The following is a 26,586-nucleotide window of genomic DNA, read 5'->3' as shown; positions in this document are numbered from 1 at the left end:
ATTTACGAGGTATATCCAGAAAGTAAGTTCCGTTTTCTATTTTTATCGCGTTTACGATGTTATCTTAATTACGGTCATATCAGATTATTTCATTTACTCATTTAGAACATTTTTTTACACATGAAATCATTTATGGGTGGCCAGAACTTCAACGAAGATGATAAGGTGAAAAAGGCTATTAGCGCATGGTTACAATCACAGGCGTCATCTTTCTATGATGAAGGGATACAAAAACTAGTACCTCGATATGATAAGTGCTTAAATAATGGTGGTAACTATGTTGAAAAATAGAGTAATACATGTATTTTATATTCAAATAAAATTTATAATAAAATTTACACATTTACATGTTTTTATTGCCCAACGGAACTTACTTTCTGGACACGCCTCGTATATAGATAATGTAATACATTAGTAACTAAAACCTAGTGATATTTAAAAAAATATGGGACAGTGGTGGTATTAAACATTTATCCCAAATTTGAAATCGTATACACTAAAATATACTATAGGTATGTGTAATATGAACAGAAAATAAAGATACCAAAGTTCATGCTTTGGTTGTCTTCAGTCTATACTTGTTTTGGTTTTGTGATATCGGAATATTCATTGATATATCCTGAATAATATTTTGGGTAAGTCATCGAAGGAATTGGTAATAATGACAACCATTATGGTTATATGAGTCGAAAGGTCATATTTAAGTATAATAATGCGTTTTTGGTTACCTATTAAGCAATCGATCTTATTTAACATTTAATAATAATTATATTAAGTTATAAATATTTTGTTTATTTCTAATAATTTTAATAATTGTAAAAAATATAGTTAGCAAATCAACATATTCAAGAAATGTTATATTTTTAGTTTAAGAAATTTCAACGGTTTATTTATATGGGTATATAGGCCATATGTTAAGTTTAAGGTGTTTTGTTAGTTATGTATTATTATTAATATTCCGCACTAACATGTTTCATTTCAAATTCAGTTCAAAGATATTTTTTTGTTGGTTAACAAAAAATGATTATTGCAAATAGACATAAGTTAACAAAAGATTCGTTCACGCATGTTCCAGACACAGTATTTTTAAGCGAGAAATCAACGTAGTCAATAGTCAATGGTTGTAATTACCTATGTATGAAATGTACCTGCATATTCATATAATATAATGAGATTGTAAAAATGAATGATTACTGTACACTTTTTAAACTACAACAATTAAACATTGTTGATTTGGCTTGTAGGAACAGTGAAGTTCATAAATTATAAAAAATAAGATAAAAATGAACAAGTTTAAAAAAAAGTTTAAATTTAAAATGAAAAAGTTTTGAAAAATACTTAAAAACACAAATTTTAATTAGTTTCAAAGTTTGTTTCATAATACTTATAATAATTTTGAGCACATATTAGATACATTTCTAAAAATATAGAATTATTTTTTCCTAAAATTGGAATTGTTTATACATAATATACAGGGATATTTGTTCATAAAAATATTTACTGTGAAATTCAATGAAGAAACATGAATCATATCACAATACAGCAAAGCTATTTCTTATGCTTTTATCTCGGATTCTAAAATCATAGTATGTACTACTTCATAAAATCGATTAACCAAAAAGTATTTTTGTTTTGTATTACGTTGTGGATTAGTACTTATTTCATCGTTATGCTAGAGCCTATCAGAGAAGCGGTACTAGTTTGAAGGGGGTGGAGGTGGTAAGATGATTTAAAATTTTGTAAATGTAAATGGTCGTGTGAAATAGAAATCTGTGTAATTTATGTGACGTGCAACATTTTACTCACTTTTTATTCCGTGTCCAACAAATATGTCATTTATGACGGATTGTTAAATAAATCGTAGTCGTATGACTATAGTGAGACAACGGCAACGACAAATATGAGTACATTAACTAGCACAACAAAAAAGGGTCATCCAGGAAAACGTTACAACCGGCATGATAACGGTGTAGGAAAGTGGACTTTTACACCACAGAATTATGTAAAGTTAGGACAGCTGTTTTTCTCAGTTACCCTCATACACATAATATTATGGTCGTACAGCGAATACATTAATTAATAAGCGTTATTAAGTATCTGGTATTATCATAATTCATAAGAGTATTTAAATATACCACTTATACATATAGTTATACTGTATAACTTATACAAGAGAAAGACGTTGACGATCTATTATGGCTAATAAATGACCCCGCCTGTCATCTACCATCATTTATACCATTTCTCCGTAACTATAAGATGTTCTAAAATGCATTTTATTCATATTTCTACATTATCAGTGACCACCAACACGTTATACATGGATTTGGCCACCTACGCCCCACGAAGTAGATATGTAATCATCGTAAAACGAATTGACCTTACAGAGTGTCCTCGTAAGTACGACTTATCGTCAATAATCAATGAATATTATACCTACAGCGTAACAAATAGCGTAACCAACAACGATACGTTTCGGGGCCGGGGACGAAATTTCTACGTAATTTTGATGAGCGGTGACGACAATAGCTGACAACCTTATTATTATCTACGTAGAGTCGATGTATACGTCCGCGAATAATGCGCAGAGATGGCGCAATAAACAGTGCAGTCATGACGTCATCGATTGCCTGACACGTTATCGGACACGTCCGGGTACGGTAACGGGGCCAAGGTCGCGGAGAGGGTGACGACGACGGCGATGACCTCGCTGGAGGGATCTAGGAGAACAGTGAAGGAAGAGGTTTTTGGCGGAGTTAAGACGAAATGAACGCAACACACCGTCAGATAACAATAATAACACCTACAATATCACTACTACTGAAGCTCAACGTGTTTGTCGAATGTATATATTATTTTGTACTCACACGATTCAATGATGGCGACAGTGATGACAGATCTGGTCAACAGCGTGGCGTTGTAGTACGATGGCGAGCAGAGGATGTTGCAGGCGGAAATGGCAGTGGCGTAGTTCACTGGGCATCGTATCGCATCCGAATATTACGGGCCAAAATCCAGTTCCGTCGGTTACGGTCCGAGCTTGTGGTCCAGTGAAACGGTCCGGACTTTGAGATCGCGGTACAGGGTCTTACGAAAAGAAAAACGTGTAAAATCGAAACAAAATAATGAACGTCATGTGATGATAAACAAAAATGCCGGTTGTTCGTCCGCTATGATGTTACCGTCCTGTCCGCGATTATTGTTCGGTTTTGAACTTTTGCACGCACTCGTATATCGTATACACGCGAAGGACTTTTGGCGAGAGAACTACAACGTTATCAATCATATGGATAAATGGGTTAACACGATTATACGAGCTAGATCCGTGATAACGAGAATCGTCCTCTTGCCCGAGTCTCACGTGCACAATATTATAATATCGCCACTACGCCAAGATTATCATATGGCTGAAAAGCGTTTTTTGTGCGCCGGCAGATCGCGCCGTGTCTCAGAAACCTTCAAAATCGTTTCGCTATTCAACTCTACCGCAGCATAGTCGGTAACGCCAATCATTCGGAATGTTTCTCGAAATAATGCGATTTTGAGATTTTGCGGACACTAAACCTCGTTCCACTGGATGGCGCCTCATGAAATGTTTGCTGACATTTTATCGATTTTTCGTCAAATTTTTGTTGAAAAAAAAATCAAATGCACTTTGATGATATTCTAATACTGTGTAGAATCTACATTAAATGCTAAGGGTTTTTAGCTCCACTTAGAAACTATCATGATCATTTATCAAATTACGGTTAAATTATGTACACACGAAAATTAATAATTACGAAACTCGGACCTAATACTACTTTGATAGTAATATAGTATAATGGATAAGAAGTATGCTCAATTATACGACTGCGCATATTTTTTTAAGGGACAATGTTTAATTTATTTACGCAACTGACAATTAATTCAAAGTGACGTCACACGTATACATTTAATTGCTGGATGCACAAAAACACAAGGCAATGCACATGCGCACACCAGAACGAAAATACGGTTCGAGTTGAGCATACTTTGTATTTCTCATACTATGCGACCACCTTGATGACTTGTTGCCTGTTGGTGTGAAACAAATGCAATTAATATTTGTGTGACAGCGTATGACCGCCAGAGTACGCTAGTGCACCAGCCTCAATGCAGGGTATGCCAGTGCAGCGGCAACACACCAGTGGATTTTTACAAATATTTTTTACTTGGCTCAGTGTCGCAGCCAATACAAGTTTACCAAGTGATAGCCACCGACCGCAATAGCTTAAAATTGTCATCGATCTACGTTTACGAGCCGCTGTGAGCCTGTGACTACATAATGTGTTATTATGATATTTAGTATTTTCCTACATATTATTCATCAGCTATTCAGCTACCATACGTGTTGTACTTACATAATATAATATAATTAATTATACTATAATTTACTTTAGGTACTACATATAGAGTTAGTGGCATGAGTCTTTTGGTCAAGGAGATATTGGAAAAAAATATATCGGGCTTAATGGCAATACTACTGATAATCATATGATGACATAAATAGACAAAAAATATCACATCGGTAATAAATATAATTATAAACCAATCACGAAAACGAGTTTGCGGTGATCGATGAGGCGAAAATTTAAATTATTTAAATTTTAAGTTTAGAAATCCAGAATATTTCTTTATTAATAAAATCGGATATTTTTACAAAATAAGTATTTTAATTTTTAATACTCATTAAAAACTTAAATCAATAATAGCTAATACAAATTAACCTAGTTTTATAAAGGTCTAGTTTTGGAAGCTATATAATATATTGGAGGTTCAATTTAAGCAACTTTGTTTTTTTTTTTATTTTAAAGCTGATTCATACATTTTGATATTAATATAAATGAAATAAATACATTTTAAACGATTAGTTTCTTTACGAAATTGTCCTTTAACCGTGTATACATATTTAGTATAGTTTACTTAACTATTTAACACTAAAACCTTCAAAAATATTTCAAAAAACTAACATAAACGCTAATCTTTTTTTATTACCTATGTGATTTAGTTTAATTAATGATGATTGATATATTTGATAACTCCAAAGACGGTCTTAAATACATTTATAAATGTTTTGAACATTGTTTAATAGTTGAGTAATGATTGAGGTGGTCCAATTTAGATACTGGTCCAAAATCATCGACTTTTCCTTATATGGTATACTGACTACTGAGAATATTATAAATAATCAAATAGAAAAAACGTTTTGACATGATTAACAATTACTTACTAAATTTTAAGAAGAAGTAGAAATCAATACATAATTTAGAAAGTTTATGTTATAGAAATTACTAAACATAAATCTGTTCACTATTGCAACATGCAATATAAATCTATTTGGCTACATGCAGTGAAAATTAATTTTAAAAGTGTTAACTAAATAAACTATGTTTATAATATTCATAAAAGTGGTTGAATATTTATTTTATTTTATACTCGTATTAATATATTTTATAAATTTAAAATAGATTACAGTTATTATAAACGCAAATACTATATTATGTTAATTCAAAAAGTTCCATCCCTTAATACGTCTTTGGTCTTTGTTCTTATTTATTCGCTATTAATATTAAAATAAATCTATGAATTAGTATTTCTAATTTAAAAATATTATTATATAAACATTATTATAAACAAAATTTTACGTTTAAAAGTTCCATTGTCATAACATAACCTAATTTGAAATTTCACTTTTTGCTGAACACCTGCAGCCGCTTAGTATAAACCTTGTTTCTGCGCAGGATTGGGCTGGAACGTTGTCACCATTATTATTGCTATTAAACTAATTAATTTCTTCCCACTAGTTTTTTAATCATATTTTAATTTAAAATACCAAGAATTACCTATTGAGATCATTGTTGCTAATATAATTATAGCCCGACCCCTAGAAAAATGCCTCTAGTTAACCATGTTAACCAATTAGGAAACCGTAGTATAATATGAATCTGAACTATATTCTTTGAAACATATAGTAAAACGTAAATTTCTTGAATGTATTTTGGACGCTTAATACGAAAAATGTGCTCGAAATTATTCAAGTCAAAATTATGTGTACAATTTCTATTCAAAATTCAAAATTTGAACTTCAGATTCGTTTAAAAACGATTTGTGCTTATCGATTTGGTGCTGACACAACTTTAAATAAATAGGTGTATTTTGGGCTATAAAATAATCAAATAGCTTAATAAAAATATTTCAGTTAAAAAATCCATGAGATTTTCTGAACAAGTATCCCGATGAAGGGCGATGCCCTCGTACAATTTACGTATAAATATTATTATATCTAAAACAGTTTATTTATTTAGTTTTTTAATATCAATTAAATTTTATTGATTTTATATTTATAATTATGATATAGGTATTAATAATTTATAAACGATGATAAGCTTAGGAAAAAATAGATCCGAGACAAAAACAGCCTTCCTATTCATATATGTAGTATGTTTTTATTTCCGTTAAAGTCTAGGACGTAATTTCTACATGATGGGATTCTTATACAAAAATATAATACATAATACTAATATTATTAAAATGCTTCTAATATATACAAATATCAGCTTAGGATACTTTTGGTTTTAGAGGATAATAATAATATAGTAAAAATCGTGATAATACACTCATACCTGATTGAAAAGAATATTATAATATTGTATATGTATATGACATTGACGCCCATTCTGCTGTTAACCAAATTAAGAATTGTATTATAGATTTTACGTTATTACTGAGCTATGTATTTCATAAATCGTGTTTGATTGATATAAATTTCAAAGCTAAAAACTACTGTGAAAAAAAAAATTAAATTATAAATCCATTACGATTGTCGTGCAAGTGTACTGTTTACAACGCATTAATCCCAATATCGGTGTCTGTGACATTTGTAATAATCTAATATATATTATTATAATTATGCTATAATTTAAAGTACTGACGATCACAACTCGTATATAATAAGTGTATAATATACGCTATATTCAACAACAATGAGTTTCCGAGGGTTCATTGACTAGTGCGCGTCAATCAATGGATTTTCTATATGCGTAGGTGACGGAAGGACGAAGGCTATATAGAATGTTTGTAGTGTGTTGTGTTGTGTGTGTGTGTGTGTGTGTGTGTGTGTTTGTGTGATGATATTGTTATTTATTATTATTATGCACAGCGTAGGATTTAGTCATTATATTATAATTAATCAATATTATGAAGGAAACAGCTATCTGATGAAGAACTTGAAATAGTGAAAAATAATAATGTTTTAGGTTTTAGCCTTTATACTTTTTAGGTGATGGTATGAGCACTGAGCAGTATTTTATCAGCGAACTAAAAATTTGGTTTCGACTTTATCAATGTTCATAGCTTGAAGACATTCGCATAATAAACAATATTATACATAATGTTTATTGTTATAATATAGGTTATAGCCTTGGCAAAAACAATAATAAATAAGTTACCTCATAACTTACATGAAACTTGACATAATATAACATATTGTATCAACAAGGAACCGTTGTAAGAGATCAACGTTCACCCATAGTCGCTATATACATATATATATATATATGAAATAGTACAGACATATTTTCTTTTAAATAACAATACCAGTTACGAATATTTTTTTTTCGAACTACGTCTTAATTTAATTGAATAATAATAATACTACTGCGACGTATGGATATCCTATATACAGCTATATCCTCAGCGTGATCAAAATGTAGATTATATAGTATATACACATCATAGCCCGTAGGTATTTACACAATACATATAACTTGGTTATACACTTATGTCTTTTACCAATAACTTATAAGTACATGATGATTGATGGTTTTAAACAATTTTGTTTTGATATAAAATGTATTACACCATGGATTGAGTTTATGTATGTTTACCTCGGCACTTATATTAAAATGACAGGTCAATGATGCGAGTCGGAAGTAGTAGAAAATCCTGATACGTCATATAAGAGTTTATCGCTAATACAATGTTTTGATGCGAAAAATTATATTTGGTCTAATAATTTTTATTTACTTATTTGTTTACGAAACAAACTAAAATTTTCTAAATATTTCGACTTTTTTTAAGATATCACTTGAGATTTTCTATTTTTTTTAAGTTAAAGATATTACAATGTAATATATTATAGCATATATAGTACTACAAGTATGCCTGTCCCATTTCACCATGTGAATTGAAATTTTATGATCAAAACAAAACTAAGCTTATTAAAAAGGGCTCTAGAAAGGGTGAAATCACCCTTTTTAGAGACGGCCTCGAATAGATGTTTCCAAAATGTTAATTGTATGACCTATTTTGATAAACCCACACTAATAACCTTTTATTTTTGTTTCATTGTTGGTCACTATTTCTGTGATAAATTTTAGTTTCACAAGCGACATCGTTATGGTTCCATTGAGATGCCATGTAGGACGTAGGTATCTTGTAAGTTGAAATCGTCGTGGATGATGACCAATGAAAAAATTAAATTAGAACATTGAACTACAATATTTGTGTATTTGTGTATTTTATATGACTAGGTACATAATGGGAAATATTGTATCGATATTCGAAATCATACGTAAAATATATATTTTAATGTAATCTAATATTAAATATTTTGTATATTATTAAAAATACAAAATTATATCAATATTTAACATGACTCCCTAAAAATATAGTCGCAATCCAAGAATGTGAGCCATGAGGATATTGCATCATACAATAAATTATTCAAACAATATAATTTGTAAATTATGAATACATTCCTAGTATTTACAATTTAAAACTAATAAACAAGCTTCGTTTACAGTATAGATTTCCAATTTCATATTTCTGCAAATTTAAATAAATAAAAGGATAGAAATACATTTTAATAAAATGTAAATTATTGAATGGGCTTGATGTGTCTACTATAATGGAATAATAATTTTTTTTTTTAAATAAAATGTACAAGTTATTTATTCTGTTAAAAACTCAAAAAATAGCACATTATTTTGTAGTCAAATTAGTTGAAAATATGCATAGATATTATAATAGGTGAATCTATGAAAATATAAACTCATTAATATTTTATCAAGTATCTAAATCAGATTTTTTATGAAAATAGAGTTGATTTGATATTTTTGACAGTTTCCTCCTCAACATCTGAAGTTTCAGATATATTTAAGTAAAATGAATTTTATGTGAATTAATCTATGTAAAAAAAAAAAAAAAAATAATAAATATTATTACTTAGCTATATTTTATTTATTAAAGTTTAGTAACAAAAGTTCTATTTAATACTTTAATATAATATGATATATCATATATTAATATCTTTTATTGGACTCTGTCAGTTTATGTACCTAATCTTGTTTTCTTATCAATTGAACAATCTAAACTAGTATACAAGTTAAGAAATAGGAAAATCTACAATATTTCATCTAAATGTCGATGAGTGTGATATCAAATTTATTAATTATTAAAAAAAATTTTTAAAAATGATTATTGAATGCTTTACAAATAAACATATCTACCTATCTTATGTGCAAGACTGTGAAGTGAAATATGTATTTATTTATTAAGAATTAAGAAGACGCTATATATAGTTTAAACGTACTACCATATATATATCATATAACACTATAATATCATGTATAACTTTATAACTTAACTATATTATATTATGTCTACATGTTTATGTGCCGTATAATTTGTATGTTAAATACCGTCATGTGATAATGGAAATGACATCTTGGTCAATATTCCTATTTCAGAAACCAAATTTTTATTTATTTCAAGAAAGCTTTGAGCAATATCGAATTTATATTTTTTTAAATACTACAAACTGTATATTTAGTGCCTATCGTATAACGCCAGGTGATCTCTATTTAAGTACAGAAAATTATAAATATTGTATAGTAAGCCTGCCTATAATTTCGTGTAGTAAAATATTAATTAACCGTCTTGTATTTATCGTAAATTGTATTATTTATAAATTACTTTAGTTATAATGAAAAAATGTTTCATTATTGCTTCAAAAAATATTTCTTTCAGTAGGTAACCAATTTATCCACTGAACATTAGTTCCACTAGTAATTTGTTCTAAAAAAGCTTGTAAGATAATATTATGTTACTAACATATTTTCCTGTCACGATCACAAAATACAATATCAATTTTGTGTATATTATTATTAATTTATTTTAACTATCTATATTTAATACCTTGTATTAGAATTTTGAAGTTGATCCCTACTCTCTATAGATTATGGAGGTATAGGGTAATATTATTCTTTGTTTGGAGGTTATAATATGTTAGTTTTTGTTTACCATACGATTGTGATGATAAGAAAACTAATTAGACAGAACTACAACATTGAACATAATATTACAGAGTATAAAAGACTAAAAGAGTTAAGACTTAAAAATTAGATTCCCATAATGTACTAACTAATACATAAAAGTTAGCATTCAGCTATTGTTATTTTAATAAAATTAATTTTTCTATTTGTATATGAACAAACCATTGCAACTGTTAGTTACCCAAACGGAATGGATCGTGAAAATGAGTTTTTAAAGAAATATAACATTTTGAAATGGGATGAGTTCACGTAAGTATACACTGATATATTTTGTAACACTGCAATAAATCAATGTTTGCCCAACCTAACCTTTTTGGTTTGTTTAGTGAGCTGAACAATGACCGTATATCAGTCAATGAAAAAATAACTAACAAGGTGATCACCAAGCATGAGTTGTTGTCGCAGTTTAGAGTAGAGTTGAGTTTGCTTAATGCTTGTAAACACAAAATCAAAGTAATTTTTATTTTCACAACCATAAAAATGTTTTAAATATTGTGTATGATGTTAACATTCTTATTATTTTATAGGATGAGTTGGAGAAGACTGATGATGTTATCGATACCCAAATACTAGTCAGTTTGTGCAAACGCATTACTTACTTGTTTGATCATATGCATATATTGTTTTCCATCGAAGTGGAATTGTTATCTTGTTATATCAATTTTTGTCTAGACAACGTAGGTGAACATATTAAGTATTTTTCATTTTTATAATTTTTTAAGTTATTCTATACATTTTATTGTGAGTTTCTATTATTAGTTTATTAAAGTCTAATGATTGGTATAGCAATTTTGAGTCAAGGTACGTAGTTATTTACTTAAACCAATTAATAACTTTATATAGAAATAATAAATATTTTGTTAGATTATCTTATGTATACTTAAATTCATACAGCTTAATACTTTTCCTTTACCTATATTATTACCTTAAGTGATAATTTGTGTAAAATGCTAGTATGATTATTCCTTAAGATAGTGCCCTGATCAAAGAATTATTAAGAGTTAACAGAAAAATTATTAAAGTGTACCAGTGTATGTCATTTATCTTGATGTTTTACCGCATAATAAAAAGAAATAGAATTACTTTTATTATATAATTATTTTAAGTAGCTTTTAATGCTGTTTCAATATTAATTTATTTCATAATAGTAGATAATTATAAAAGAAAGATTTTCAAGTATTTTAATTTCAAATATTCTACTTGTGCCATTTTATATTGATGTTTTAAAAATAATTTTGATTTTGATATATTTTAATCACATTATTTAATTTACTAAATACTATACTACTTTAATACTCATAAAAGATAGTTTCTTAAGTATCTTTAAATGATGATTAAAAATAATTTCAAAGAATTCATTGTTAATGAGAAAAAAAGAATCCATAATTTAATAAACATTGAACAAATTTCACAAGGTGTTTTTTTATTATTAATTTGGTATTTATAGTAGTAATAATAATAATAATAATAACAATAATAATAATAAATTAATGACCAATAAGTTATAAAAGTAATTATTTTTTTAGACATTGTGTATAAATGCTGAGCAATTAGATATTTTGTTGGATGCTGTTTCGTGTACAGGAGATAATCAAACAATTTGGATACAACTATTAAAGCTTCATTTGAAATTAAACAACTTAGATAAGCTGATGAAGGTTTTTCATGAAGGTGTTCGTTTATTAAAAAATAATTCACTACCTTTATGGAAGATATTAATTAGACATTTGAAAAGAAGGCGTCCAGATATGGTATGATACACTTATAATTATATCCCTAATATAAGTTATAACTGATAATGAATCGCTTCTTGATATTTGATTATTTAAAAATTTATTTTTTAAAAAATGTCTTCTTAATGTTTAAATTATATATATATTTTTAAATTTTCTTTATTGATTGTATTGTATAGGTAGTTAAATAATTTTCTATTTCTTATTAAATTTTTAAATTTTTATCAAAAGAACAATTCACTTATGTCAGGTTTCATGAAAAATTTATATTAAGTTAATAATTCAATAACATTTCCAATCTAGTGGCCACTAAACTATGTTTAGTGACCATTAGCACACAATTGATTTACTAAATGTTTAGCGAATATTCATGAAACCTGCACTAGACAGAGAATGAAAATATTATTACATAGATTTTTTTTATGAAATGAAATATACGATCAATTCATAAATAAATTCACAACACTATAAAATATAAATGTAATATTATGCTTATTTATTATATGAGTTGATATTTTTATAGGTTCAAACAATACTTGAAGAAGGCTCAATTATATCATACGAAAATATTTCTATGGAAATCAGACCTAAATATTTAGAATGGTGTATAGAGTTTAAAGGCATAGATTTTACTCGTACCCAATTCATTAAACTAATATTGTTAAAGCCAGCATGTTGTAAATTGTATTTAACAATGATAGCCATTGAATATGAGGAATCAGATATTGATGTAGAAATTATAAGAAAATTGTTTGATGCTACATGCACATTGTTTGGCAGTGATAACATTAGTAAGGATAGATATATTTCTAGATTAAAACTAGATTAAAAGTTGTGTTGCAACTGATGCCTTAATCCACCTGGCCACTACACACCATCTCCAGTTAATTAAAGTTTGATTTACATCATAAATATTTATTGTATATAATTTGTTGAAAAGTTTTAGTGTTGGAAAAAAAATAAACTATTATAATATTTTCTAAGTAGATTTTTATGAGGGGTATGAGTTTTAGTCTTAAAATCCATTTTTAATAGCAGTGATGAAGCTACAAAAATTAGTACTCTCCCACAAAAATTGTAAGCCAATCTACATAACATTACAATTTCAGTTGATAGCATCCCTTAAAATCTTAAAATTTGTAGTATTACAGGTAAGAACTATACCATAAAGTAGAAATGGCTTTGAGAGGTGCCAAATGAGGTATGCCATTTTCTGAATTTAATTTTTCTAGATTAAACTACACTAATTACAAAAAAAAAAAATGACAATAAGCTCAATATAATTATAATTATTTCAATTCATATTTTTGACTATCGAATATAGCCCTAAGTATTTGACATAAGATTAATATTATGTATGAAATATTTGTTTAGCGAGATGCAATCACCCGTTGGAATAATCTAGTATACAAATATTATTTGAAGTTTAAAATTTGAGAAAAATTATCTATAAACATAAAAGCAAATTGTTAAATAAAGTGTATTTAATAATAATAAATCAATTAATACCATTAATTGGTATTATTACCAAAATGTTATATAGCTATTAGTACCTTTGTCATTCCCAACCTAGTTTTACGTTAATTGGCATTTTGCTCATCTCAATAAAAAAATAGTCAGTAAAATTATGCCTCAAACTACACTACTCCCAGTTTAGAAGACATGATTAAAATCATACCAACCCTCATGTTAAAAATCAACTATCTATAGAAATTTCAAGAACTATTATGCATTAATGGCCTTAAGACTTTATTTTTAAATTAATTTAATACATATCATAGTTTCTTATTAATCTTATGTCAAACTACCATCACTAGATGGTTGATTCTCAATTCCAACAAGCCCTTTAATTAATGTAATATCCTTTATACTTATTGTGCTACAAATGAATGAATTGTATAATTTTCTACATTAATAAAAATCATGAAGTTGATATACATTATATTATATTTTTAGAAGTGTGGATTGAATATATTCGTTTTGAACATATTGACGGCTCCCAGAAATTAAAAAGAAGTATATTTAATAAAGCATTATGGAAACTAGAAACAAATTTAAAGGATATTTTTATGGATGAATATAATAATCTTGAACGTGAATTTCGGTTAGTATTATAAATATTACATATTAATATATTATCTTACAATTATTGAACTTTTATTCTTGTTTAATTTTGTATTTTAGGAGTGATCTAGGTAATGAAGTTATAACCATTGATGATTGAAATATATAAACAGATATATATTATATTGTATATAAAAAAGTTGCAAATCTATTTGGAGATATTTTATTTCTTATTGTTAAATTGATATTATAAGTGGATCACTTAATAATTTTTATTTTTATACGTTTGTGTACAATTTAGTTTGTTTTGTTTGTATAAAGTAGTTTATATCATAAATTAAATAGTGCAATACAGTAAAACTTCTGTTAATAATTTACTTTCAAAGATCTCTAAACATATAGGTACCATCATTTCTGTAAAGCTGTAATTTTTTGGTTCCTATTGTGATCGTAGTAGAGAAGTCTAACTGTAGCATAATATAAATGACATAGTTAATGAAAAAATAGTAAATGTATCGATAATCTATATAGAAAGTTAATAATATCAAATTTCTATTAATATGCAAATTATAATTTAACAATTGTAACTTATTTAAACAATTTAAACAATTTATCTATTTACTTTTGTTTTTATTATTATAATATTGTGATTTTTATCATATTAAAATTAATGATGTGATTTAAATGAATTGTATGTTATATGTTATATTTATATTCCTAATAATCAGTGTCGACATAACCGTCGGTAGTAACATCCACTTCTAAATTGTATTCGTCGTCTTCTTTGTTGAATGTGTCTGAACAGGCATAACAGACGCCAACATCTTTCCAACATTGTTCGCAGTGTATATAAACGCAACCGACGGTGTTGCAACCATACTGTTTGCCGGCAACCGTTTCTAGTTCACCACAAATCAAACATTTTCGACGGCCACACGCAAACCACGTCAGCCAACCGAATAGTGTCGGGAACTTTAGTCTCAACATCAGAAAAACGTCAAGATCTTCCTGATTAATAAAAAGAAGTGGGTAATGGAAATGAAAGATAACGTGCATAATGAATGACGTCAGAGTTTGTTACGAAGTCAACGCGATTCGATGGTTCTAAAATAAAAGCCTTATATCTGTAAATCGTTTATGCATTGTATATATCATATACATATACATATATATCATATTGTATACATCATCCCCCCCCCCCCCCCCCCCCCCCGAAGTTGTCCGTTGAATTGCGTGTGTACTCTGTAGTGTATAACTTTTGACTTTCAACTGTACCTACACGGGAAGTGGATACCAACCGATAATTTGTTTTCGTGGGCCAACTTCGACACCTTTTGCTTCATGTACCTAAAGAACGCCGTTCGCTTCCTTAATGTCTCGTTGTACAGGTACAGCACGCGTCGTTTTTCTCTCTTCCTGAAGAATACCGCACAGATCAGTCGTTTTAGCCGGCCCGAGTACCCGGCGAATACGGTCATGACAAACACCAGCATTAACGTGCCGTATATCTTGTGCATGTAATACGCGTCCAACTTGTGCGGATTCGGAAGACAAACTGTATATGAGTAAGTTCACGAAATAAATGCACGATACCATTCTGGTGATAAGTATTATAAATAATATTAATATAAGTGTCGATGACATGACGTGTCCCCGAGTATTTAATATTTATTGTAGTAGGTTGTATACACTTACTATTTTGCATAAACTATACACACTCAGGATTTAAAGAGGCTTTTTTGATGTGGTTTATGCTGTTTGTTGATGTTACATCATGTTTGGTGTGTTGTGATAAATACTTACTAATAATAAAATCTTGTATTATGTACCTACTAAAGATACATAACCAAGTGGTGTATTGTGAGTTGCCTATCTATGGTGCCGCGCCGCAATCGCCACTCAATAACTTAATGTATTATATTCTTAGCGTATAACGTGAAAAAATATCAAATTTTGCGGCGCATTCGAGTTAGATCCAACTTTCAAGTACTAGGGGTTAATTGCAGGCACTAAACTAGTTGGATCCTTAACTTACTATTTTAGGTATTATACCTACTAGTTTTCCTGAGTATTAAACTATAGGAACATTTTCCAATCCATTTTAAAAGACTCTGAAGTCTATTTAAACCAATAGCGAATTTAAAAATGATTTTTGCAGTTTATTTTTAGTTTCTTTGTTCTAAAAATATAAATTATTAAAATTTTATAAATTTTGATATAGGTAATTAAAATATATTAAGTACAATACCAATAATTAATGTCGTATACACTTTGCCTACACAAAAGTGATATATTTAAACAATTTTTTTATATATAATATAACAATGTGTACATTAAAAAAATTGTATTTTGATGTTTAAAATATATAATATTTTTTCCCGGTATTGTCCCTAATATTTCATTAAATTATAGTTTGTAAAATTCTTACAATTTGTATTTTTAATAGTGAATATACTAAAAATAAAAAAGTAAACTGTAGAAAACATTTTTAATTGTACATTTAGATTAAACTTTAAATAGATTATAGTCAGTTCTATTTCTTGATTCAAGTTTGCTAAAATAGGAAGGGAAATGTTAGCACAGTGTAGTAAAAACAAAAAATATTTGGGACCCAAATAGTGTAATAACTAAAATAATTTGGGACCCAGCTAGTATACCAATTTTAAATTCGAGATCCAACTAGGATGTAGCTAAATTTTAAAAATAAATCAAAAGATTTAACTGCCAAATCGTGATAATTACTATGAAATTATGTATTTACTATACTATATTATAGAAATATAGTTAATATTATCTACGCTAGATCAAATTATATGGTAGGTGAAATCGAGGTGTCTTATTTCAATTTATCATAACACATGAACAGACTTGTGTACTGTATAAAATATACATTATTTATTATAATTTATTATATAATATAACATTACTATTTAATACATGTCAATATTAACAACTCTTTTATCTGCTAGATTTTAATTCAAAGCCATCACCTATACTCTATTCAAGTTAAAAAGGAACTTCAGTGGCCGACTTTACGCAGGACCGCAGGAGTACAGATGGTTGAACTCTGCGGGGGTGACAAACTATGTCGCCTGATCACCACTTGATAAAAACTGTTAATGTGAATTGAGGATAGGTACTACAATGGCTATATTGTGACTGTCTACAAGTTTCGGCGTTCGTCGCACGTGTTACCTATAGCCAGCTGTACTGCTGTAGCAAGTATAATGATACGTATTGCAGCGTATTTACGATTTCGTCGGATGTACAATATATTATAATAAGTATTCTATTATCTCCCGACTTCCATATTATATTGTAGATACGACTATATGTCTTTAAAAATATATAAACACATGACGTATACATAGGCATATAATTTACTGCGTAATTAATATTTAGTCATCAAAAGATGTCGAATAATTAATTCGATATTTACAAACGATATAATATAGTATGTAAGTAGGTAGGTATAGGTATAATACGTATACGTATCACGGCTTGGTCTCCACCAGATACGATATTATAACTACGTTGGATTTAACGACACCCATTAAAAGTTAACGATGACGACGAATTAAATTAGACACTAATTTATAGTAGTAAAACTAAAATACTATAGATATAGACCATGGTAATCATGTTTATTTGTTTTTCTCATCTACGTTTACTGTATAGTAATATTATAATCCCTCATTTTATCCGTATTTTTTCAATTATACCTACACGGATAATTGGGGATTTAACTTTTGGTGAGAGAATAATACTTTTAAGTAATAATTGTAAGTATAATACTATTATGTTGTTTATGTTTAAAATCGGTACCTAGGTATTATATAGTATATTCGTAGCCTCGTAGGTACCCATCACAATATATTAGTAATAACCTATTATATATAGTGTAAATCATTACATCGCAATGAGAAAAATACTGATTGTATTAGCTGTGTGTCTGTGTAGTCGTGAAGGCACATAATAATTAATAATTAATACCTATTATAATTGTGATAATAACTAACATAAGTACCTATGATTAAATTATTGTTGTTGTTTTTTTATTACTACTATTAAATGATTATTATGTATTATATATTAATTGATTAATATGACTGTTAGATCATTAAATAATGACCGTGTATATGTTTTTCTTTAATAAATATTAATATGTTTTGATTGACTTATTATCATCGTTAATTAATGTAACGATAGGACAATATGACAATATAGCAGTCGTTATATTTTATGTTTGTGAAAACACTAAACATAAACAAAAAGTATTTTTCAAAGCAACAGTTGGACATTGATAACTCGTTTACTTCGTTAACTTTTTTTCTGCTCACAACACATAATAATATTTTTGTGTTATTGTTTTTAATTTATAACTTAACATTTTTGGAATGTGTTGAATATAGTTATTGATTTATTCATTACATTTTTATTAAAATAATTTAAGTGTTCCTGTATTTGAATTTAAAATCTGATTACCTATATCTACTAATCGTGTCTTTAATGTAAGTTGGTACCTAGTGGCTAATATTAAAATATAATATTGATAGTAAAGCCAAGGACTATACATTTAAATATAAATGTAACTAAAACTTATTCATAAACGAGACGATCTTCAATTTTCAAAATAGTCTAGAATATGTTTGTGTCATCAGCAAAATGAAGAACTTGATAAAGAGAAATAACTGTCCCGGGAAAAGTAAGTAATAAGTGAATACTCCGAGGAATACCACAACGTGCGTATTAAAGCGACAAACCGAATTGATTACTCAAATAGGATTTTATCCAGGATAGAAGTTGTTCACTGATATAGTGATATCTAAGCACTCTAAATCAAATATAAAAGAACAAAGAACCACGATCTATCTATTAAAAACTTCTGAAAATTCAGTTTGTACCATATAAACTTGGATTCAAAAGCTGCCTGTACAAAAGTAGTAAAATAAATCGCAATAGTCCTAATACCATGGGAACAACTTGTATAGTGATCGACTGATAGAACTGGTAGCGTAGTACCTATAAGCGCAATGTGATTTAATAAAATTGATTCAAATAGCTTTCCCATCAAATGCAAGTCTGATGATAGCTGATGGTAGTTTGTGACATAATGTAAATTATTCGATTTTCAAAATGAAATCACCCGACTTACCTTTCAAAATGAGGGTAAAATTTTCCTTGGAGTGACATGATATTACAATTTGAAAAAATAGGCCAGCTGAAGACATAACCTCACCGAAATAAAAAAAAACTTTTTTACATACCATCTGAACCTGAATCATTCAACCACTAGTATTTTCTAATGATTTTGAAGTTAAAGATACTTGATAATTTAATCCTAATAAAGAGAAGACGGAGGAAAATATGAAAATTAGTTCAAAATCTAGCAAAATCTCAGTTGTAAGAAAATTGAAATTAAGAAATGTTTTTTTTTTATTTCTATAATATAGGTAGGTTAGGTTGGTTATATTGCATTTATAGGATGATTAATTCAGGATTATGCGCATCGTCAATTAGGACCCACTGTTAATTTTTAATTAATATGTTGCTGCTGTTGTTGTTTCAGACATTATAAAGACTGATTATCAAATACTTTGTAATTATTTTGTTTTGTTTTATTGTCTTGGGACACAAGCCAGTTTTGTATATATAAACAAACAAATAAATATATTTAAATCCACGTGCAAATTTGCAATACCAGTTGGTATATCTTTCTTCTTAGTCAAATGAAATTTTTAGCTTCTAAGACACCTACGACTTAAAAATCGATGTATGTTTACCATGTAGATAACTTTTCGATATTCGATATAATAACATAAAAAAATTGATTTAAAAAAGGAATTCAAATTTTAACATCCTAAGGTTATCCAAGTTTCTTAAAAATATGATTTTTTTCAGATTCACGATGTATTCGATACAAGTAAGTGACGTTTACGGATCGTTCCCAAAATACGAACACGATAAATGGTCGTTCGTATACGCGTTATTTCCAAACATTATGCAATAATAGCTACTTGGTAAGCCTGATCTGCATATTAATATGTATACAGTAGTTTGCGACGATTACGATGATATACCTACTCTCTGTAGTCTGTAGAGTATAAGGATTGTACTAACTTTCGTTGCTAAGGTTGACGGTGATATTTTTCCTGAAATTGAACCTTTCCACGACAGACCTGAGTAAGTTAGCGATCATACCGGTGCCCTTGACTTTAATGTACATGTTGTGATGTCCGGTTTGGAAGTAATCGATTTTTGCGTGTCTTCTGATCACGTCCAATGCTTCGTAAAACACGATATCCAATAGAACCAATGACGAGGCAGCGATAATTTCAAACAAAAATTTTACCAACGATTTGAACTGAAACAGTGATACACGAGTTTAACACAGTACCTACTTACTACAGTTAACTTTTGTATTCAATATATACTATATCAGAGTCAGTGTTAGATTAATTTGTGTTCGATCAATTGAAATTATATGGGGAAGTGGCTGAAATAGGTAGTTGATCCGCTGTACATTACGTGTAGGGTATAATACTCGTCTTAATCGGTGAATCAACGATACAGGGACGGGTGGCAGTATTGTGCTGAACAGTTCCCACCCGTTCTGGTTTTTGAACAGGAAAAAAAAGGGTTTAATACTCGATGGTTACTTTACCTCGCCATTGAGTAAGTAATTGAAATTAATGTTTGAATTTGAATTCAATAATAAACCAAATACAAAATACAAACAACGGTTCCGAGTGAAGACTATTTGTCACCTATATTACTATATGTAACTATGTAAGTATATTTTATGATAATATATTCATATCGCTATTAAAATAATTTACTTTTAGTATAAGAAATATGGTATTTTGTTTAGTTTTCTCGATAACATTGAATTTTTGCATTATCAATATTTAATTATTTTAACAGTATGAATTATTTAAATTATTTATAGCATGCATTGTTGTTGTTACATTTTGAGTAAATATCAACCTAAATACTGCCAAATAGTGTGTACAGGCTAATTTGTGGTACAAATATGTAATAGCTTAAAATTAATCAAAGTATTTAAAAAATGTCATTATACTTATTATAAAAATAAATATAATATGTTATTATAACCCATATAATGATTATTTTAAGATAGCGAAAAGATGTCCACGACACTGGTGTAGCTAAATTGCCTATCCTAGACGCCATGCCATCAACATTCGTATATTATTAAAATGTGTTATTATCGAATGATGATAATTATCTATATATTACCTGTGAACAGACTAATCCAAAAACAATATTAGGATATTGGTGCTCTTCAACAAAAAAACCTAAATGCTTGAATAAAAATTTTTCATAATAGTACCATTGAATATAAATAAAAAGTTTTTAATTGGTGTCGATAACCAAAAGTAAAATTTTAGGAACCGGACCAAAATCGGAATCGGTGATTTTTAAGAACCAGCCCTATATCTATTAAAAAGTAAAAACTATTTTGGCAACATCAATCGTCTATACCTACCGCCCATTTATCAAACTTAAATCGGATCAACTATACATATTATTATATTATAATTTATAACTCATAAGTACTTATTGCTATATTGGTGGGCGGCAAGGACGCACATATGATGGAGGGGCCATGGCGGAACATGCCCCCCTCCTGGAAAATGTCAAAAATCTTGAAAAATTGTTAACTGTGATCAGAATCTATTTATTTAAATAGAATTTAAAAATTTAATTTAATATAGCATGAAAATCTGAAATTTGTTTATGAAAAATTGGTTTATTTAGTTAGAGAATGAATATGTAGAACAAGTAATAAATATATTTGGCGTTGAAAAAAGAAATTTACAATTTTTATTTGTAAATTAATATTTTAACAAATATAATTAATGTTTTAAGTGTCCAATTTTTATTATTAACTAAATCAATATTTCAATAAATTAATTTTATGGTTAATTGGATAAATAATTATTATTTTCTAATTTTCCAGTTTGATATATTATATAATGTAAAATTGTAAACTCCTTCCTACCTCGTGGTCATTCCTTTTTATAAATAGATTGAAAAATTAAAATGTTGTCCGCCCCTTGAGAATTTAACTATGGGCGCCCTTGGGCCTTGGCGGACGATGGTATCTAGTACTTATACATATAACATGTACCTATTACTTTTGCCTAGTTGGACGAATGGACTGAATTTACTGGCCGCATACTCATAGGCGCAACTAGAGGCCAAACACTGGGGGTGCTAAAATTATGTAGATGAAACAGACCCGTGGGGGCTATGCCCCCACACCCCAAGTACCATATATCAATTTTATTATAACGCTATATCCAATCTTAAATGCATTATAAAAACATAAGCACACTAATGTTTACCTTATAAATACATTAGGTATATTACCTATATTATTATTTAGGCGATTCAAATAATGACCTAGTATAAACAGATAAATAATATTTTTTTTTTAATAACTGATGGCAAAATAATTATACAATTTACATTTTTAGCAGTCACTTACATGAGGCACAATCATCTCAAAGTTTAGGTAATAATACTATGTTAGTGTGTTTAAATAATAAACAAAATTATACATAATATATAATATACTATTTTATACTAATACTATTTTTCTTAGTATGCGGCATACTAAATAATAACCATACTGCATTTATATATAGATACTATATCATATATTATGTATGCGTGATTTGTTATATGTTATCGTAGTAATGCAGTTGTGTTATCGCTTGTATTTTTTCTTTTAAGAACAACTTGGGTATACTAACTTTAATTATCGTCATTTAATTTCTTTTTTTTTCGAGTTTTTAACCATATGTGTTTGAGGATCAGTATATTTTTGTGCACCAGGTTAAACGTTTGGAAAGTCTATCAAAGTAGAAAGTAATTATGTATTTTTCTTAATTTATTGTTATTTTACCCTTTGCGACTATCACGTAAACGCATATATTTAGACGATATTGACATAATATCATAATAGCAAGATGTAATGAAAATGCATCAAATTTCTATCCAAAAGCTTAGGTAGACATATATAGTATTAATTATTCCTAGTTTTGGTTCGTATTAACGTCGAACGTTTGTCATTATCATTAAGTTTCGGATTTTGTTAATTTATAATTAACGTGGATGCGTTTAGTATGCTTATGTCACAATAATAATAATATTAAACTTTCATGTTTGTGTGGTTGGATTTGTTCGTCACACACAAATACGACCAGAGTCGTATATAATATAAGATTATAGTATTATATAAACGAGAGATTCGCAGGATGTGCTTTAGGATAGGTTTAATCCGCAGTCACCGAACATCGTGGTTGAACGTCAAACCTTTAAGCCATCAAATTTACAAAATTTGGACTTATGTGGCGGTGGATGGTTCGGAGTCAATGTGTCCTATGATGTATATCTATAATATCAACATATTCGAACCGGGAGGTTTCTGATGAAACATCCGCCGCCCTTCCTATGTACGTTCGGATACATGTTTAGCATTATGCGGGTGATCAAAGCGGTACATTAGGACATATCATTCGTAATCGAATTAATTAGGCACGTAGAGGCTTAATGTATTTTATTAGGATTTTAAAGCGAAATCATATTTGAGTTTACAGTAAGCGAACGAAAAATTATTACTATTATTTTACTACGTATTATATATACCCAACTCTGGTTGTTATGCATAGTATTTTTAAATTCAGTTATTTGGTGTCGTGATTGGGAGATGTATGATAATAAAAAATAATGAATCCATTCACTGTGGTTGTTGTTGCCGTAATATAGTTATAATAATATACCTAATAAAAATAAAAAAAAATAAAAAATAAACCGTCATAACGAAATGACAAAATATTAAACAATAGTAATAAAATACAAGTTATTGTCACTATGTTACTGAAGAAAGACGACGAGAGGAGAAATCGCTTGCTAATTAATTATTTTATGATGAATATTGTGAATACTATTTTTGCACACTATATTCATATTATTATTACTATAGAAACGATTTTTACCTATTAACAAATTTGGCTTCGAATCGTTTAAATTTATACGCAGGTAAGGTAAAAATATAGGCATAGATATTTCGGCCAGCGATTTTCAAACACTATCAATACAGCTATTCGTGTACTTGTTTACGAGATAGTTGCACCGAAAACGATATCGAAAGGTACACAAGTGAACAATGAGATACTTATATACTAACCAGGTGGTCACACTCGCGGTTAACCAGTTTGTAACTTCTCAAGTCGATCGATTTGCTCTTTTCGGTTTTTTTTAGGGGCAGCAACGTGTGCTTTCCAATATTTTTGCGCCGGGCGTCGATCTTCCGGTAATATCGGGTCACGTACGTGTTATCGTGTTCGATGTCCGTTAGGTATTTGTGCATGTAACTCTGACTGCTGTAAACAATAATGACGAAGAAAATAACTATCATAAATGATCGGCACACGGACTCACTCCAACAGTATTTTGAGAAATGAAAATGCCAGCAGACGGCGTATGCATACGAACACAAATTCGGCCGTACGCCTCTTCTCCCGAAAATCTATCATCATGTCCCTGGTTACGTCGTAAGCGTCCCGAAATTGATCAGGCTGAATGTCGTAATTAAAAAAAAAAAAAAAACACGAGAATGGGTGTATTAATCTTTGTGCATATACTAAGATATATCTATACGGCTTATCCAGAGAAGAACCAGCTCCCTCATGTCTCACTATACACGTAATAAGATAATAATGGTACGCACGACACACGTATTTGTATAGGTGTTTTAATTATATACATTGGCCTCTTATTATGCGTATGACGACACAAAGACGTCGAACGGATGTCATCACGTGATGTGTGGGATTTGCGCAGTTAAGCCGCAACCTCGAAATAAAAGTCATACCTAGCGCAAAATATCACAATAGCGAGTCCATTCATGTTCGACATATTATTCAAACAACACTATACGAGCGGAATATCAATTTATATGAGTTAATTATCGGCATGCAGAAATACGTATACATTATTAGGCATAGGTACATATTTTTGACAATGTTAAAGTTATTTACATATTATGAAGTTTGCGCGTAACAAATCATAAATTATAATTGCTACAGCCGCGAGCCGCCTTAACGAAATTAATTTATCTGTATAAATAGCAGTCTCTTTTGTGCTCGAAAAGATAAGCGACCGGAAACTACTACGACCACGGTGACCTCTGACCGTGATGTTTTGAAAGCAAAAGCAACTATAGCTTGTCTATCCTACAGTTAAGTTACTATCTCAATATTATGTAATAATAAAGACTATTTTGAAGTGTTATATGCATATTTATTATATATAGTTTAAACAACGTGATGAATAGATTAATTAGTATTGGTACACTTATTGAAATGTTAGTGAGTGTTAAGTATTGTAAAAAAAAAAACATTAACTTTTAGACATCCGATAACAATGAGTGTTCATTTTTAGCTTTTATATAATATTACGCTTTGGTATAACAGCTGGTAATTAAATGACTTATCCATAGAAAATATTATACTTATTTGTATGAAATTTGGTGGTCATGGAAAGGAATATATAACATATTATAAATTATTGAAACACGTTTTTCATAATAATTATTCACACGTTTTGATGTATAAAATATCTTAACAGGAAAATAACACTGATGTAGTAGGTTCATTCACGAAAAAATCGGCTTTCACTACATCTGTTGGCTGTTAGCCTTAATTTCGTTGAAATTATTAATTATTTTAATCTCGTGACGGACGTCTCGACCGCAGTTCCATCGGTTACATATGTTACAGTAGACAATGGAGATACGAATAATTCAGAAACGGTTCTTTTGGGTTATTGGCCCGTTCGAAATTTTAGAACAATGGATGAAATTTGAATAAAAAGTCTCCGTTTGTTTTGCACATGCTGCAGTTCATTATTTATTATTTATATATAGATACATGTTATAATAGGCACTATACGCTTTGGTATACCTTATGTGTACGTTGCAGTAAATTATTTTGTGAATTACGAATGATACGAATGTTTTTCTTCGGCCAACGGGACGTCGTTGTACCTCGGATGCTTTATACGAATCAGTATCTCCGGCTCCACTTCCCAGCCCACCATTCAACTGATTGTTAATCCATACCGAACTAACCGTTGTTATTTATTCGGATCCGATGTAGACAAAATGTCGGTATCCCTATACATGTGTTACTAGTTGCAAACCGCTTGTGTAGGTATATTTGTTTCTTATTGATTTCGTTTTTAGAGCCCATCATGGCTGCGCAATATGAACACGGAGCTTCAATAAAATTACGCAAAGATGCATATAACAAGAAATTAAATAATATAATATTTGATAATAGATGATTACCTCGGCATCCTTATTGATCGCCGCCTCACCTGGAAACCTCACATAATTAGTA

General features: G+C 29.1%; 4 protein-coding genes across 5 annotated transcripts in view; 1 reads left to right on the top strand and 3 right to left on the bottom strand.

Moving 5' to 3' along the window:
• The window catches only part of Pdk1 (Phosphoinositide-dependent kinase 1), a 161,837-nt gene extending 158,536 nt beyond the window's left edge, over window positions 1-3,301 (bottom strand). For both annotated transcript variants that reach the window (XM_089225193.1, XM_089225194.1), the window contains exon 1: window positions 2,868-3,301. The gene's annotated coding sequence lies outside the window, so the exon portion shown is untranslated. The remainder of the gene's footprint in view (window positions 1-2,867) is intronic.
• Window positions 3,302-10,315: 7,014 nt separating this feature from the next.
• LOC107164546 (uncharacterized) lies at window positions 10,316-14,837 on the top strand. The gene is made up of 7 exons (XM_015512406.2): window positions 10,316-10,604; window positions 10,682-10,808; window positions 10,883-11,032; window positions 11,882-12,106; window positions 12,612-12,879; window positions 14,045-14,192; window positions 14,273-14,837. Exons 1-7 carry the CDS (start codon window positions 10,546-10,548, stop codon window positions 14,310-14,312), a joined length of 1,017 nt encoding a protein of 338 aa, XP_015367892.1. The 5' UTR covers window positions 10,316-10,545; the 3' UTR covers window positions 14,313-14,837.
• Window positions 14,838-14,869: 32 nt separating this feature from the next.
• LOC149056154 (DC-STAMP domain-containing protein 2-like) lies at window positions 14,870-15,669 on the bottom strand. Its single transcript, XM_089227216.1, has 2 exons — window positions 15,451-15,669; window positions 14,870-15,160 (listed from the first exon to the last, which is right to left on the bottom strand). The coding sequence occupies exons 1-2, from the start codon at window positions 15,667-15,669 to the stop codon at window positions 14,870-14,872; spliced, it is 510 nt and encodes a 169-aa protein (XP_089083342.1).
• Window positions 15,670-19,900: 4,231 nt separating this feature from the next.
• LOC149056153 (protein sneaky-like) lies at window positions 19,901-24,870 on the bottom strand. The gene is made up of 3 exons (XM_089227215.1): window positions 24,626-24,870; window positions 24,372-24,567; window positions 19,901-20,516 (listed from the first exon to the last, which is right to left on the bottom strand). The coding sequence occupies exons 1-3, from the start codon at window positions 24,721-24,723 to the stop codon at window positions 20,268-20,270; spliced, it is 543 nt and encodes a 180-aa protein (XP_089083341.1). The 5' UTR covers window positions 24,724-24,870; the 3' UTR covers window positions 19,901-20,267.
• Window positions 24,871-26,586: the final 1,716 nt, after the last annotated feature.

The sequence above is a fragment of the Diuraphis noxia genome, unplaced genomic scaffold, assembly GCF_037042655.1.
Source record: "Diuraphis noxia isolate RWA-SAM2 unplaced genomic scaffold, SU_Dnox_SAM2 contig0004, whole genome shotgun sequence".
NCBI lineage: Eukaryota > Metazoa > Arthropoda > Insecta > Hemiptera > Aphididae > Diuraphis > Diuraphis noxia.
Note: the sequence above shows the minus strand (reverse complement) of the source record. Positions and strands in the feature narration are given on the sequence as shown.